A 16,882-nucleotide genomic window follows, 5' to 3' on the forward strand; every position below is an offset into this window, starting at 1 on the left:
ACTCTCTGCTCCACCAGGAAAGCACTTTGGTCCTTCTAACCACCGGTTTGTCCTCAGACTGAGCTGAAATCCGCCTTGTCACTGCCCTGGGCAGATACTAGTTCTCTAGCGGGAGCAACGCAAAATTCATCTACCCATCACCCACATGCCAGCCTTTTAAATATTTAAAGTTCTCATTCCCTCTCCTGTCCTCTCTTCCTCGGGCTCAGTTACCCCGTACCCCTTCCCACTTTGCCTCCCTTGAAGGGTCATCAAGCCTCCACCCTCTTCTAAAGGTTCTGCAACTGGTGATGGTCCCCTCTATAGTGTGAATCCGGAGTGACAGGAGAGCAAGGGGGGACTTTGATGCTTCCCACTCCAAGTACCACCTCCCTTCATACAGCCTGAGAGCCCAGATGTGTTCTTAGAAGTCAGCTCCCACAGTCCACTCACACTGATTTTACAGTCATTTAAAACCATGCACACTGGGCGCCTGGGTGGCTCAGTAGCTTAAAGCCTCTGCCTTTGGCTCAGGTCATGATCTCAGGGTCCTGGGATCGAGCCCTGCATCTGGCTCTCTGCTCTGTGGGGGAGCCTGCTTCCCCCTCTCACTCTGCCTACTTGTGATCTCTGTCTGTCAAATAAATAAATAAAATCTTTAAAAAAAAAAAAAAAAGAAGTTTTCCACTTACCATCATTTGAATAAGGGCAGAAAACACTTGCTCCCACTCCTAAGCCCTCAATATTTTCAGGTTGCAAGGTCCAAGCATGAGATAACGGAAGAACACAGTGAAGTTCAGGAAGAGAACCTGAGAGCACAGGGCAGGAGGAACCCAGGGAAAGTTCTAAACTAGAAGTGTGTCTTCAGGTTACACCACAGCCAAACCATTCCTAACTCACCCAACTCCTGCTTCCTTCTAAGGATGTCAAAGCTTTCCCATCACCCACGGCATGGCCCCAGGCTTCATCATCAGTAAAGTCTACAACAAAATTGGTAGAGTAAGAAGGGCACTAGACCTGCCCCAGCACCACCCTCTGAATCTACACAAGGAGGCCAACCCCATCTACCTCTTTTGATGTGCAAGTGAGAATATATGTGAACGTCCTTTATAAATTACAAACATCAAAGGACCATTTTAACACCAAATATCAATCTCTCTCATTAAAATTAAAACTTCTTTGGGGTGTGTGTGGGGCTCAGTGGGTTAAGCATCTGACTCCAGGTCTGGCCTCGGTTCCTGATTTCTTGGGTTGTGAGACTGAGCCCCTGGGAGGAATCTGTGGGGAGTCTGCTTCAAGATTCTCTCTCTCTAGAATAAACAGATCTTTAAAATTAAACTTCTTTAAGTTTATTGGGGTGTTTGTGTGGCTTAGTCGGTTAAGTGCTCAACTCTTGATTTCAGCTCAGGTCATGATCTTAGGGTCCTGAGATCCAGCCCAGCATCTGGCTCCACGCTCAATGCGGAGTCTGCTTGAGACTCTCTCCCTCTGCCTTTCGCCCCCACTCACACTCTCTCTCTCTCTCTCCAAAATAAACAAATATTGGGGCACCTGGATAACAAGCATCTGCCTTAGGGTTGTGATCCCTGAGTCCTGGGATTGAGCCCGATATTGGGTTCTCTGCTCAGTGGGGAGCCTGCTTCTCCTCTGCCTCTGCCTGCCACTCGCCCAGCTTGTGTGTGCCCCCCCCAATATACTTTTTTTAATTTTTAAATAAATAAATAAATCTTTTAAAAAATTTATCCCTCCTTCCCTTTGCCCCTCCCCCTCATACTCTCTTAAAAAAGAAAGGAAGGAAGGGAGGAGGGAGGAAGGAAGGAAGGGAAAGGAAAGGCGAAAGAAAGAAAAAATGAAAGAAAGAGAAAGAAAGAAAGTCCTTTAAATTTATTAATTTCATAGTAACTCTCAGGACTGATTAGTCATTACCCTTAAATACCATTTCGGGTGGTTTTACGTAGCCCCATTGTGATGTGGGAACATATGAGAAAGAGATTTCGTTGGAGTCAGAAGGAATTTCTATTCAATACCAGAACACAGAGGGGAAGCAGTTAGAACAATCTCTCAGATCCCTTACGGGCAGATCTAGGAATCCTGAGCTCTGAGCGAGCCAGCAAGGAGCTGGGCAATCTCAGATCTATGCTGTATCAATAAACAAATCAGAGGAGGCTCCTTCTCCCAGCAGAACGACACTTAGGATTCACCTGGACACTTAGAATCCACAGCCTGTAGCCAACTCTCACCTTTGCAACGTAATTTCCTCTAAATAATATTGCACCGACAGCTTCATCAATGTCTTCTCTAGCTAATGCCTAAAATTACAGAATTGAGTATTCAGATGTAAATCCTGAAGAAACCAACCAGAATCACAAAACCCATTGTATTTTACCAAGTTTTACTGTGTATCTACTGCCTGTTACCTCAAAGACTATTTTATAACTTTTGGGGCGCCTGGGTGGTTCAGTGGGTTAAGCAGCTGCCTTCGGCTCAGGTCATGATTTCAGGGTCCTGGGATCGAGCCCCGCATCGGGCTCTCTGCTCAGCAGGGAGCCTGCTTCCCTTCCTCTCTCTCTGCCTGCCTCTCTGCCTACTTGTGATCTCTCTCTGTCAAATAAATAAATAAAATCTTTAAAAAAAAAAGACTATTTTATAACTTTTTATTAAGGCAATTTTCAAACATGATTCTCTGTGAACCCATCACCCAGGTTCAATAATTATCAACTCAGGGAGTCAATCTTAGTTCATCTAAATCCCTGCTCACTCTCCCCGGCCTCCCTACCCAGATTAATCTGAAACAAATCTCTTACACGTGATACCATTAAATCATATTTTTGAAGTACTAAGAAAGCTTACTAATTAAACGGATCCTCTATAAAATGAATCCTCTTTTCAGGCATTCACTAGGTATGTTTTAAGGGGCCCTTGAAGTTTTTGACTCTGCTGGTTCTCTTTATAAGTCAAAACCTCTTTTTAAGTAAAAAAAAGAGCCAGTTAGTGGCAGCTCCTGGCCTAGCACCAAGATTATCTTACATCTAGAGACTTGCTGCTTCCATTATGAGTTTGGGTAAAACTGATGCACTTAAACCTCACCTTAGGGTTTTTCATTTGGATCACTATGAACTGGTTTTCCAGCTTTTATGTTTATAGGACTAAGTAGGAACAAATGGGAAGGCAATAAAAGTCCAGTATCTGGAAGAGAAATGCTATGCCTAAAAGAATTAGTGTAAAAAGATCCAGGTTCTTAAAACTATATTATTCGATCTTTGGTTCTGCCACAGTGAATGCATCAAAACAAACTAACCCCCAAACTCAAATAACAAATCTGTGAATAAGAGAGACCTCGAAAAGGAGAGTTGTAGTTTTTTTTAGGTGTTTTTTTTTTAAGATTTTATTTATTTATTTGACAGAGAGAGATCACAAGTAGAGAGAGAGGCAAGCAGAGAGAGAGAGAAGCAGGCTCCCTGCTGAGCAGAGAGCCCGATGCGGGCCTCGATCCCAGGACCCTGAGATCGTGACCTGAGCCGAAGGCAGCGGCTTAACCCACTGAGCCACCCAGGCGCCCAAGAGTTGTAGTTTTATCCATACATTTAACAGTTACAAATGAAATCTAAAATAATATTCAGATAGCTATTTGGGTCTTCAAAATAAAGCTCTCTAGGTAACATAAGCAGAATCTTGCTTTAAAGCCTTCTTATTCTAAGACAGCAATTAAGGGGAGCCTGGTTGGCTCAGTCAGTAAAACAACTGCCTGTGGTTCAGGTCATGATCCCAGGGTCCTGCGATTGAGCCCTGCCTCGGGCTCCCAGCTCTGTGGAAGTCTGCCTCTCTCTCCCCAACTCTGCCTGCTTGTGTTCCCTCTCTAGCTGCCTGTCTGTTAAATAAATAAAATCTTTAAAAAAAAAAAAAAAAAGACGGCAATTGAAAAATCATGTAAAATAATTAAATATTTTCCCCTGATGTTATAAACTTAAATCAATCTATTTGATGTAGAAACATCTATTTTGACAAATGTCTTGGAAAACTACATTTTTTAGCCATCCTATTAATATTAGTAATAAATGTTATAAATACTATTGATCACGTGTCCAAATTTTGAACCACCTTTTTAAAGGAAATAAACAGTTGTTGCTTTCAATAATTACTTCGTCATTTTGCCAGAAAACACAAGGAAGGTTAATGATTTCTGGCAGCATTTGTGAGACCCACAGTTTTCTGTGTGCACACACACCAATGCTAAAGGTCTCACCACTCTTAACTGCTACCATGGCAAAAGAAAGGAAGCATCCAGGAGCTTTTCTTTACAGTGAGGCAAATTATAGGATCGTATAAAATAATGAAACTTGATGAGGAAATCATTGCTTTAGGGCTCCTGAGTTGCTCAGTAGGTTAAGCCTCTGCCTTCAGCTCAGGTCATGATCTCAGGGTCCTGGGATCGAGCCCCACATCAGGCTCTCTGCTCAGCGGGGAGCCTGCTTCCCCCCACCCCCCGCCTGCCTCTCTGCCTACTTGTGATCTTTGTCTCTCAAATAAATAAATAAATAAATAAAATCTTTTTTTTAAAAAAGCAATCATTGCTTTACCATACCCTTAAGTATCAGAATTCCCTGGGGCACGCAGCCACAGCCGGCCGGCCAACTGAACCACACTCTTGGCCACGTTTGATCCTGGATCATTCATTCCCATTCGCAGAAATTCTTCTCTGCCAGGAGCTGTTCTAGTTCTGGGGACTATAGCCATGACTACAGACAAAATAGTTCTCAAGGGATTTATGTCCCATCACCCAAATGACTTACATCCCAAAAAACCACGTTCCTATACCTCCATGAAAGCAACTGACTGGGACGCCTGGGTGGCTCAGTTGGTTGGACGACTGCCTTCGGCTCAGGTCGTGATCCTGGAGTCCCGGGATCGAGTCCCGCATCGGACTCCCAGCTCCATGGGGAGTCTGCTTCTCCCTCTGACCTTCTCCTCACTCATGCTCTCTCTCACTGTCTCTCTCTCAAATAAATAAATAAAATCTTTAAAAAAAAAAAAAAAAAAGCAACTGACTGTCTCGGGCCATTCTTTCAATTTTTCCGTCCTGTAATGTCCACCATAGGTAGGCACTTTCTTGGAAGCCATGGATAATAGGATCCCTGAGGGAAGAGAGAGTAATCGAAGAGACTTCGCAAGACAGAAAGCAGTTTGAGTTCTGAGTAAAACAAAACAGAAATCCATGGCGCCCAAGAGCCTGTTTCCAAAGGGGTGATTATGCCTCTCCCACATGTGGCTGCCGGGTCCTCCCGGCTGGCAGGCCTGGGCCAACACCCACCCGTCACCGTGGAGGACCTCCACCCTCACCCCCGCTCCCGGACCACCACCCCCAAGACCTAGGGCCCCCCCACAGGCTTCTTCCCCCCTCGGTGGAGTGCCTGGCCGGCTAACCCACCAACCCACCTCCAGCAGGTGACCAGCGACCGAGAGGATTAAGGGAGGGAAAAGGGAACGTCCTTTTCAAACCAGACTAAAGCACTGGGCTGAAACCGGAGCCCACTTCCCTGGAAGCCCTGTCCCAGCAAGGGCCAGTCAAGTGTGGGGGAGGTCAGGGAGCAAGAGGGCGCGCGCACATGGGGCCTTCAACTGCCCAATCCAACGCTACCGTATATTTTGTTTCAAATTAGTTGACGTCTTGTAAATTCATACTACAGAGAATATACAGTTTTCCTATATGAACTAGGGCTACGACTAGGAGAGGGATGATTTCTAGTGTCCCCTTTGCCTAAGGAAAACAAAATCCTGCCATCTTCCCCTGACTAGGGATCACACTCAACATGAGCCAAAGGGTGACACACAGAGTCAGAATCAGCAAGTGGGTAATCATCCTCAAAATGAATTCTTAAATTTTCTGAAGTCCGTTAGAAAAAGCTGGGGAAGGGCGCCTGGGTGGCTCAGTCGGTTACGGGTCCGCCTTCAGCTCAGGTCATGGTCCCTGGGTCCTGGGGCCCCCTGCTCCAGTGGGAGCCTGCTTCTCTGTCTGTCCCCTGCTCCTGCTAATAAACAAATAAATAAAATGAAAGAAAGGGGGAAAGAGAGAGAAAGAAAGATAAAAAGAAAGAAAGAGAGGGAGGGAAAGAAGAGAGGGAGGAAGGAGAGAGAGAGAAAGGAGGGAGGGAGGGAGAGGAGGGGAGGGGAGGGGAGGGGAGAAAAACAGGGGAGAATGCGAGGCAGTGGGTTTTAAGGGTGCCTGACGGAACCTACCTTGATTCAGGAAAGATCAAGTGAAGTGAGACAGGCACTCAGTAAGGTAGCTACCATTATTTTTATTGGATCTTTCAGGCAATATTTAACATCTACAGAAAATACATTGGCAATAACCATCAATACATGGTATTGTGATTCCTTAACTACCAGACAGACGCTGAACTCAGAAGGGAAGTGGCTGAGCGCCTTCCTGGATCCTCACCATGAGTGAGTCCCGCCGGCGGATGACCCCCTCCGGGGCAGCCTTCTTTCGTGCCCCTCACCGACCAAGGATCAGGGTGTACACTCCTTGGTCGCTAAAACCTTTTAAAGGCGACAGAAAAGAAGAGTCACGTGTGATACAGGAATGGGGAGCCTACCAGAGCAGAAAGAGTTCCTCAGCCCGGCAGAGCTGAGCCCCCCGGAAGCCTTGTCCTTCCAGAGCTGAGGGACTCCTCTCTCAGGCAAAGACCCACCGAAACCCACCTCAGCCTCTCCTCACTCTCTCTGGATTCAAAACACACAGAGATTTGGGGACAAGCCAACCCTATTATGGAGTGGAGGGGTAGATCACTGATGTGTGACAGGAGTTGAGGGACCCCCCCCCATGGTCCTGCTTTCAGACTGTCAGGATGTCTGGAGTACCCATTTACACTAGGATTATGGTGATTTAGAAAATACTACCTTCCTTTCTTCCCTTTTTCAAACCTCTGAATCTTGGTCTTCTACCTTCACTGTCAACCGACAGATGACCTTCTCACTTGAGTAATGAAGTGAACAGAAATAAACAATGTTCCTTCACAAAATTCCCCAAGCTACACCCATTTACTCTCCCTCTATTTGGGTCCAGAATCCCACCTCTTTACAGGTAAAAGGGGGTAGGGAGGATAGGGGAATGCATGTGGCGGGAGGACTGTTGTAACTAGAAAAGTCAGAGAAGGCTTCTCTGAGGAGATATTTGTGCAAAGGTCACCCAGGTCTGGGTGAACTGAGGAAGTAAGACACGGAGAAATCTCGAGAACGAATGTTCCTGGTAGAAGGAAGGACAGAAGCAAAAGTCTGAGATGGGAGCCAAGTTGGTAAGTTCAGAAAACAAAAAATGGGGGCGCCTGGGTGGCTCAGTGGGTTAAAGTCTCTACCTTCGGCTCAGGTCATGATCCCGGGGTCCTGGGATCGAGTCCCACATGGGGCTCTCTGCTTGGTGGGGAGCCTGCCTCCCCCTCTCTCTCTGCCTGCCTCTCTGCCTACTTGTGATTTCTGTCTGTTCAATAAATAAATAAAATCTTTAAAAAAAAAAAAAGAAGACCGAAAAAGGCTGGTGAGGCCGGCACAGCAAACGTGGAGGGAAGACAGGAGCTGAGGTTGGAGCGGAGGCAGGGCCATGGTCCGGGGACTTAGAGACCACGGTAGGGAATTAGGATAAATTTCAAAGTGTGAAAGGAAGCCATTCACAGGTTTTGAGTAGGGGAGAAATTGGATCTAACATTTTTTAAAGAACACAGCTTCTGCATGGGGAACGGATGATACAGGGGCAACTGCGGAAGGAGGAAGACCAGGTAGGAAGACGACGGCCTGAACCGGGGAGAGTAGTGAGAAACCGAAAAGTTAGTAAGTCAACAGAGCCGACGCCTGCTAGACAGGGAAGTGAGGAAAAGGCAAGAAATCAAAGACGACTCCTAGATTTTTGTCCTGAGGGGTCCTGGTTGGATTATAATCCCATTTTCCTGTATGAGGGGAAATCTGGAGGCAAAGGAGGTTTTGGCAATCAGAGGGACACAGATACAAAAGTAAAGAATAATCCTTTTGGGGGCTGGTTAAAGTCAAGATACTCACAACCATTGTAACATGGATTTGTACAGTATAAGCACAGTATAAAGTATAAAGCAACTTGGGTTTCTTCCCTGCTGTTCATTTCAAACCTGTTCTGTTGATGTACTCCCCTACCCCACCTTCCCTGTTTTATTTTCCCCCTTGTACTTATCACTACCTCACATATATCATGTTTATTGTCTGTCCCTCCTCCTTCAAAATGTAAGCTCCTCAAAATCAGAGATTTACCTCTTCTGTTTACCATGATGCCTCTCAAATAACCCCTGGGTCAGAGTAGGTGCTTATTAAAATTTTGAGGAAGAGGAGAACCTGGGTGGCTCAGTCCGTTGAGTCTGCCTTTGGCTCAGGTCATGATTCCAAGGTCCTGGGATCCAGCCCCACGTGTGGGGGGTCCCTGCTCAGCAGGGGAGTCTGCTTCTCCCTCTCCCCATCCCCCTGCTCATGCTCTCTCTCACGCTCTCAAATAAATAAGTAAAATCTTTAAAACAAATATTTTTAAAAGATTTTATTTATTTGAGAGACAGAGATAGCAAGAGAGAGTATGCAGGAGTGGTGGGGAAGAGGAGAGGGAGAGGGAGAGGGAGAAGCAGGCTCCCCACTGAGCAGGGAGCCTGATGGGGTTTGATTCCAGGACCCTGAGATCATGACCTGAGCAGAAGGCAGACATGTAACTGACTGAGCCACCCAGGAGCCCAAAATCTTAAAACAATTTTTTGAGGAAGAAAGCAAGCAAGCACATAGGAGGATACTAAAACATTACAGTAAAAGGAGTTAAACCACAAAATAAGGTTTTAATAAAACTTCCATGAGTAAGAAAAAAAATGAGTTTCCTGAGGTACCTGGGTGGCTCAGTGGGTTAAAGCCTCTGCCTTTGGCTCAGGTCATGATCCCAGGGTCCTGGGATCGAGCCCCACATCAGGCTCTCTCCTCCACAGGGAGCCTGCTTCCCCCCCACTCCCCCCCTCTCTGCCTACTTGTGATCTCTATCAAATAAATAAATAAAATCTTTTTTAAAAAAATGAGTTTCCTGACACTTTGGAGTAGGGAAATGGAGAGACCGAAAAGAAGGCAGGAAGAGTGTATATCTGGACTAACGCACCATTCCCATATTGATCTCTAACTGGAAGATGAGAAGGGTGTGCTGTGACTTTTCCTCCAAATCCACTCCTGAAAGAGCCTCTACCCCAGGGCACTGGGACACACAAGGGTAGAGAGAAGAGAAATAAAGGGGAAAAGTGGCACGTAGACCTGGAAGCAGTAAATTAAGTGAGACCAGTCACATGGCCACCAAGTTTAACTGTAGTTATCGTAGGATGAGAAAACTGTGCTCTGTGAACACCTGTATTTCTATACATTTTACATTTTTAAATGTGGGGGCCTTTACTTCCTAAATTTTACTACACTGCATTTAGTACATGGTGCTTTTGAAAATTTTCTGCCTGTCTTGGTTGAATTAAGGGGAACAAAATTTGGGGTCTGGCTTGGGTGTGCTAAGTGGTAAATGGTAGGGATGACAGAGATGGCAGAGAGACAGAAGAACAGTTAACATTCCTAAAAGGGAGGTAGGAAAACCTGGAAGTCCACCCACCAAAGGGCATGTCCACTGTGTAATAACTCCCAGGGCAACTCTCTCCAGTCCCTCTGAATAAAGGAAGCTGCTTCTGTTTCTTCTACTCTCTCCCTCGCCTTGTTTGGGGTAAAGAGGGTGCAGTCCACTGCCTTCTCTCTTCCTGAAAGCCTGTCCTACAGAGAAGCTCCCAGCTGCCCAGATTTTGGTATCAGCAATTTCTACCTTGTGCATGGCAAAAAGGACTCTCCCAGCCCTCACGGTGTCCTGGTCCCCTTCCTGCTGAGGGTCAAAGAAGTGGCCTACAGAGTTGGCCTCTTTGAGACTTGGATTTCTTCTCTCATGAAAAGATGGAGATTCTTTTTCCAGAAAGGATGATCCTTTATTTCTGTAGGAAGGAACCAGAAAGAGAAGTATTCTCTTAAGTAACAACTCACTTGTAGCATTAAAAAAAATTGGGGGGGGGGCGCCAGGGTGGCTCAGTGGGTTGAGCCTCTGCCTTCGGCTCAGGTCATGATCCCAGGGTCCTGGGATCAAGCCCCACATCAGGCTCTCTGCTCCGAGGGGAGCCTGCTTCCTCCTCTCTCTCTGCCTGCCTCTCTGCGTACTTGTGATCTCTGTCAAATAAATAAGTAAAATATTAAAAAATAAATAAATATAAATAAATAAATAAATAAACAAATAATTTGGCAGGGCAGGAGCTTGGGTGGCTCAGTGTCATGATCTCTGGGTCCTTCAGCTCGGGTCATGATCTCCGGGTCCTGGGATCGAGCCCCCGCATTGGGCTTTCTGCTCACTAGGGAGCCTGCTTCCCCCTCTCTCTCTGCCTGCCTCTCTGCCTACTTGTGATCTCTCTCTGTCAAATAAATAAATAAAAATCTTTAAAATTAAAAAAAATAATAAAAATTTTAAAAAAAATTTTAAATTTTGGGGCGCCTGGGTGGCTCAGTGGGTTAAGCCACTGCCTTTAGCTCGGGTCATGATCTCGGGGTCCTGGGATCGAGTCCCGCATTGGGGTCTCTGCTCAGCGGGGAGCCTGCTTCCTCCTCTCTCTCTGCCTGCCTCTCTGCCTACTTGTGATCTCTCTCTGTCAAGTAAATAAATAAAATCTTTTAAAAAAAATTTTTTTTTTAATTTAAAAATTTTTTTAGTTTGAAGTTGGTGAGTTTTATATGAATCTACACATTTTTATAAAAAAGAAACCCAAATGAATAGCATTACCTAGCTTTTTTTTTTTTTTTTTTAAAGATTTTATTTATTTATTTGTCAGAGAGAGAGAGAACGAGAGCAAGCACAGGCAGACAGAGTGGAAGGCAGAGTCAGAGGGAGAAGCAGGCTCCCTGCGGAGCAAGGAGCCCGATGTGGGACTTGATCCCAGGACGCTGAGATCATGACCTGAGCCGAAGGCAGCTGCTTAACCAACTGAGCCACCCAGGCGTCCCGCATTACCTAGCTTTAATATTAGTTTCATGTGTAACTGCTTTGCTGCTTAATCAAACAGCAGAGTAAATGTCCACCTCACAGAGTTGTCCATTGTGTCTTCCCAAGGAAGGTCTAACTGTCGAAGTCCAATATGCTTTCCCCACCCCTGATGCCATAACTGGGATGTTTCCCTAATTCACAATCTAATCCACCTCTTTTCCAGAGGGAAGCTCATAGACTTAAGCCTCTAGTCTAAAATACAGGCCCTCTGGTACTCAAATACGCAATATTCTCCTTCATAGCTGGGTTCCACATGTTAGAAGAGATATTTGAGAACAAAAGCCCTCCTTTTATATCAAACATAGAAATTAAGTAGGATCTAAATGTTTATTATCCTAAAACCTGACCCAAACAGATCCATGAGACCGTGGCCGTTAGAGATTGTAGAGAAACTTACTCTTTTGAAACCTAGGATTCAAGAGTGATTTTGACTCATTCCATCTTTTAAGGCCTTTAGCTACCAAGTGAACAGGACTTACTTTCAATACTTCTATTATTCCTGAATTTAAACTCCCATTCAAAAAGCAGCCAATTATTAAACCACCCCTCTAGGACACTGAGAAGCCCACAGCGTCCACCTCCATCTCAACAGTCATCTATTTCTACAATTAGTCATTAATCATTTTTTCTGCTGCCCATGGCAGCATCAATCATCTCTACAAAGCCCTCTGGCTTTGGCCACACTGCATTTATCCAACAAATTCTGAGCCTACTTAGAAAAAGGAAAGTGTACTGCAACTTACTTTGGGCTTTTTAGGAACAGAGAATTGTACATCATATAAGCTCATTTTTCTTCTGCTTTGCTTGGTTTTTAAAATAATTTTTAATATTTTCTATTACGATCAACAGCTTTACTGAGGTGTAATTTACACACCACACAATTCACCCATTTTAAATATAGAAATCAATGATTACTAGTGTATTTAGAGCTGTTCAACCAACACCATGATCTAATTTTAGAAAGTCTAAAAACCTCAAGCTCATTTACAATCACTGTCCATCCCCAACCCTAGGCCTAGCCCAACAACAGTCTACTTCCTGTATCTATAGATCTGCCTTCCTGGACATAGGATTATACAGTATGTGGTCTTTTGTGGCTGTCCTCTTTCACAGAGAATAGTTTTGAGCTTCAACCATTTCATAACATGTATCACTACTTCTCTTCCTTTTAATCACCAAATAATACTCCAGGTAGAGATATGGCACATTTTTTTTTACCCACTCACCAGCTGATGATAATCTAGGTTGTTTCCACTTTTTGGCGATTGTGACTAATACCGCCATGATCACTCACAGTCAGGTCATGATCACTTATGCGGACGTATGTTTCCACTTCTCCTGGGTAGGAGTTGAATTGCTGGGTCACATGGTCATTTAATGTTTCACATTTTGAGAAACTGCCCAACCCTTTTCCATAGTTGCTGCACCACTTTACATTCCCTGCACCAACAGCTGCGGGATCTCATTAGTTTTAATCAGCTAGTTAAACAGATTATGTAACTATACAGAGAAATCTCTTCCTTGAATTCCATAACTAGGCAATTGAGAGGATCCCTCTGTCACAAGTAGTACTTACTACCACTCTCCTCGTAATATCGCTTCATTCTTGGTGTACCTGCTATCCACCAAAACTAGTCCAAAATTCCATTTTTCTGCTCCAATTCCAATTTTTAAAAATCTCCTAAACTTTGAGTTGTTAACAGTCTGTCTTCTGTCCCTGTTTGTTATTTCTGAATGTGTTAGCAATTTGTTCTTTAAAACCAGAGTTGAGTCATATGATCTCCTTGATATGAGGAAGTGGTGATGCAACATGAGGGCTTAAGTGGGTAGAAGAAGAATCAATGAAACAAGATGGAATTGGGAGGGACACAAACCATAAGTGACTCTTAATCTCACAAAACAAACTGAGGGTTGCTGGGGGGAGGGGTGTTGGGAGAAGGGGGTGGGATTATGGACATTGGGGAGGGTATGTGCTTTGGTGAGTGCTGTGAAGTGTGTAAACCTGGTGATTCACAGACCTGTACCCCTGGGGATAAAAATATATGTTTATTTAAAAAAAAATAAAAATAAAAGAGCAACTGAAAAAAAAATTAAAATAAAAAAAAAAAAAAAAAAAAAAAAAAAAACCAGAGTTGAGGAGCGCCTGGGTGGCTCCGTAGGTTAAAGCCTCTGTCACCACCTCATCCCAACACAGAGGCAGGAGGGGCCCAATGTCATGCCACAGGAGTGTGGTGTATGCCTCAGCACCACTCCAGCAACTTAAAAGGATGGCAGGGGATGGAAACACAGCCAAGCATCTTTAATGAAAAAAGCAAAGCTATGGAAAAACAGACTCACTTGGAAATAACTGCTTTTTCTTCTTGCTGAGCCTCCACAGGATGAGGAACTCTTGTCAAGGGTTTCATATCAAAACTACAATCGTTAAAATTCATTTTCACTTTTAACCTTTAACAAGATAACATGGTGTGAGCATGTTTTTGAAAACAAAACTATCTTATATTTATACAGAAATTATTGTTATATATTGACTGCTATGTATATTGTCCAAAAGGCCATTATTTCAAACTAGTATACATTCTTGAGTATTTAAGCGCTACTGAAACTGACACCCCTGAGTGGTTCAGTCGGTTAAGCATCTGACTCCTGGTTTCAGCTCAAGTCATGATCTAGGCGTCCTGAGACCCAGCCCTTTATCTGGTTCCCCACTCAGTGGGGAGTCTGCTTCCCCTCTCTTTCACCCTCTGCCCCTCTCCCTGCTCCTGTACTCTCTCTCTAGAATAAATAAATCTTAAAAAAAAAAAAAAAAAAACGATTTTTCTCTTCCTCTCCATTTGTCTCTCCCCCTCTCTCCCTCTAAAAAATAAAAATAAAAAGACATAAGGTCTAATATATGTCTAATTTGAGCCCAGAAGCAGAATGGAACAAATAAAGAAAAAGCAATCAAGAGATCATTGCTGTGAATTTTCAAGAGTGATGAAAAATGAACACAGAGATCCAAGAAGCACAATATATACCAACAGATTAAATAAAAAGAAATCTATACCTAGACACCTCTAGTCAGAGTGCAGAATACTAAGACTGGGGCACCTGAATGGGCTCAGTCGGTTAAGGGTCTGCCTTTGGCTCTGGTCATGATCCCGGTCCTGGGATGGAGCTCCGTGTTGGGCTCCCTGCTCAGTGCGGAGCCTGCTTCTTCCTCTGCCCCTCCCCCTGCTCACGCTCTCTCTCTCGCTCACCCTAATAAAATCTTTAAGAAAAGAAAAGAAAATTTTTAAAAAGAACCTTAAAGATTTTATAAGCAGCCATGGAGAAAGGATGAAAATCAGAATAACAGCAGACCTCTCATAAACAACAGAAACCAAAAACAAGAAGCATATGTTTAAAGCATTAAGAGAAAATAAATACCAACCTAGAATTTTGTACTCAGCAAATTATCTTTAAAGAACAAGAATAAAGGGGACCCTGGGTGGCTCAGTCATTAAGCGTCTGCCTTCAGCTCGGGTCACGATCCCAGTCTGGGATCAAGCCCCGCACGGGGCTCCCTGCTCAGCGGGAAGCCTGCCACGCTCTCTCTCTCTCTCTCTCTGTCAAATAAATAAATAAAATCTTAAAGAAAAAAAAAAAAAAGACCACAGACCAACTACAATGATTGCCAGCAGCCACCAGTAACTAGGAAAGAGGCAAGGAGGAGCCTCCCCTAGAGCCTTCATAGAGGGAATGGCCCTGCTGACTTCTTGATTTTATACTTCCCACCCCCGGAACTGAAGAAAATACCCAGTTCGTGGTACTTTATTACAACTGCCTTAGGAAACTAATATGTAAGATAGTACTTCTCAAAACTGACTTCCTCTCGTGGCACCTGGGTGGCTCAGTCATTAAGCGGCTGCCTTCAGCTCAGGTCATGATCTCAGGGATCTCAGGGTCCTGCAATTGAGTCCCATGTCATGGGGAGCCTGCTTCCCCGTCTCTCTCTCTCTGCCTGCTGCTTCCCCTACTTGTCCTCGCTCTCTCTGTCAAATGAATAAATAATATCTTAAAAAAAAAAACAAAAACTGATTTCCTCTCTTTTCACTGGCCCTCCAAATCTGGCCACCAGAATCTAAAATTCCTTTGTTTTACCACATCAGTCTCTTCATTTCATTGTTTTTGTCACTATCCTGAGACTTTTATCAAAACAACATCGATCCTTATAAAAACTTCAGTGTTCTCCAGCTTCCAGTGCAATCTGATCTGTAATCTGTCATATACAGCATATGCCAGAATAAAGTTCCCAGCATTTCATGCTCTCCTCAACTACCCTCAATGACTCCCCATTCATGATAAAATCCCAATTTTTAAGCTGGCATTAAAGGCTTTTCACAAAATCTCTCCAAAGTAGTTTCACAGACTCAACCAATGACTAGTCATCCACTTAGTCATTTCACACACAACTACACAGTTGCAAACTATATGATAAGTGAAAAGTACATGTGTGCCAAGTGATGGGACAAAAGAGAGACTGGACCATACTGACCAGTATAAGGAGGTGGATCGGACATATTTTACTTCAAGATTATTTTTTTAGATTTATGTAAAAATCTCTACACCCAATGTGGGGCTCCAACTGACAACCTTGAGATCAAGAGCCACACTCTCTACCAACTGAGCCAGCCAGGTGCCCCAACTGGGAATATTTGATAGAGGAAGGGTTAAAGTGGCATTTAATAGTCTTGGAAACAGTGTTTTCCTCAGAAAAGACTGGGCATAGAGCAGAAGACCACCGAAAGGATGTGACAAGGATGCTCAGGAAGAGACCAAGAGCTTCAGGTAAAAACCCAGGGAAACCATCCATTTCCCTGGATTCTTTCCTACTACAAAGCAAAAGCCTAAAGCTGCTGGAAGAGGGAAGTAAATTCTCCCCCCCCACACACATACCCCCCACAAGACAATGAGCAAAGATACGCTGCTTCTGGAAGAGAAGTACAGGCAAAACCTGTCTGCTTATGGAGAAGTAAGAGGGGTACACCTAGGACCAAGGCAAGGATCCAGTGCTACTAGGATAAGGATGGAAGTAAAAACCCTCTGTCCCACAGGAAGAGACAAGTAACCACTTTAGGGGGCGCCTGGGTGGCTCAGTGGGTTAAAGCCTCTGCCTTTGGCTGGGATCCAGCTCCACATCACAGGGAGCCTACTTCCTCCTCTCTCTCTGCCTGCTTCTCTGCCTGTAAGGGCCTATTCAGCCAGAGCAGCCCCACCAGAACTGCCATTCTGTTGTAAAACTTAAATTGACTTTGCCCACCCCCCACCCAGGGGAACTTACTTAAAAGCAAGTCCGGGAAACCAGTCCCAGGTAACAAAGTCCAAGTACGAGGGTGGGTCAGGCCAGGAGGAGGTATTCAATCAGTGGGGGGCGCATACTGTCTCCTAGCTACCAAGAAGTATGGGCCCCGCCCTTTGGGAGCCTTGCCAATTCTTAACTAGGTGATAGGCTGGTTCAAATGTCTACTAGGGTAAAATGTAATTCAATTGGTCACCTAGCATCACTGTGGAGTTTCCTGTGTGTGTTACAATCTCATTGGCCACCTGTGTGTGGCCAGGCCCAACCACATGGCCTTTGCTCTATAAAAGTTAGTCTGGAAAGCAGGGAGGGGTCGTCCTATATGTAGGGGTGGCCCAGGTCGGTCTGTTTGATGATCAGTTTTATTCCTGATGCTTGGCACGAAATAAAGCTTTGCTTGACTTTCACTTTGTATCAGTCTCACTCCTTTAATCACGGACCCATTATTGGGGTACCCAATTTTGGGGGGGACCCAACATGCCTACTTGTGA

General features: G+C 44.5%; 1 protein-coding gene across 3 annotated transcripts in view; it reads right to left on the minus strand.

The window, feature by feature from the left end:
- FAM228B (family with sequence similarity 228 member B) overlaps positions 1-16,882 on the minus strand; it is a 41,464-nt gene that overhangs the window by 7,851 nt on the left and 16,731 nt on the right. The window contains exons 8-11 of one of the 3 annotated variants that reach the window (XR_004288000.1): positions 13,412-13,519; positions 9,818-9,980; positions 6,419-6,519; positions 6,135-6,305 (exon numbers count right to left, since the gene is read on the minus strand). Coding sequence is in view for 2 of the 3 variants with exons in the window: in XM_032353176.1 (XP_032209067.1) it covers positions 6,490-6,519; positions 9,818-9,980; positions 13,412-13,519 (301 nt within the window). In the remaining variant the exon portion in view is untranslated. Of the gene's footprint in view, positions 1-6,134; positions 6,520-9,817; positions 9,981-13,411; positions 13,520-16,882 lie in introns of those variants that run through there. The other 2 variants (XM_032353176.1, XM_032353175.1) reach the window with 2 other exon arrangements.

Source organism: Mustela erminea, chromosome 7, assembly GCF_009829155.1.
Source record: "Mustela erminea isolate mMusErm1 chromosome 7, mMusErm1.Pri, whole genome shotgun sequence".
Classification (NCBI taxonomy): Eukaryota; Metazoa; Chordata; class Mammalia; order Carnivora; family Mustelidae; genus Mustela; species Mustela erminea.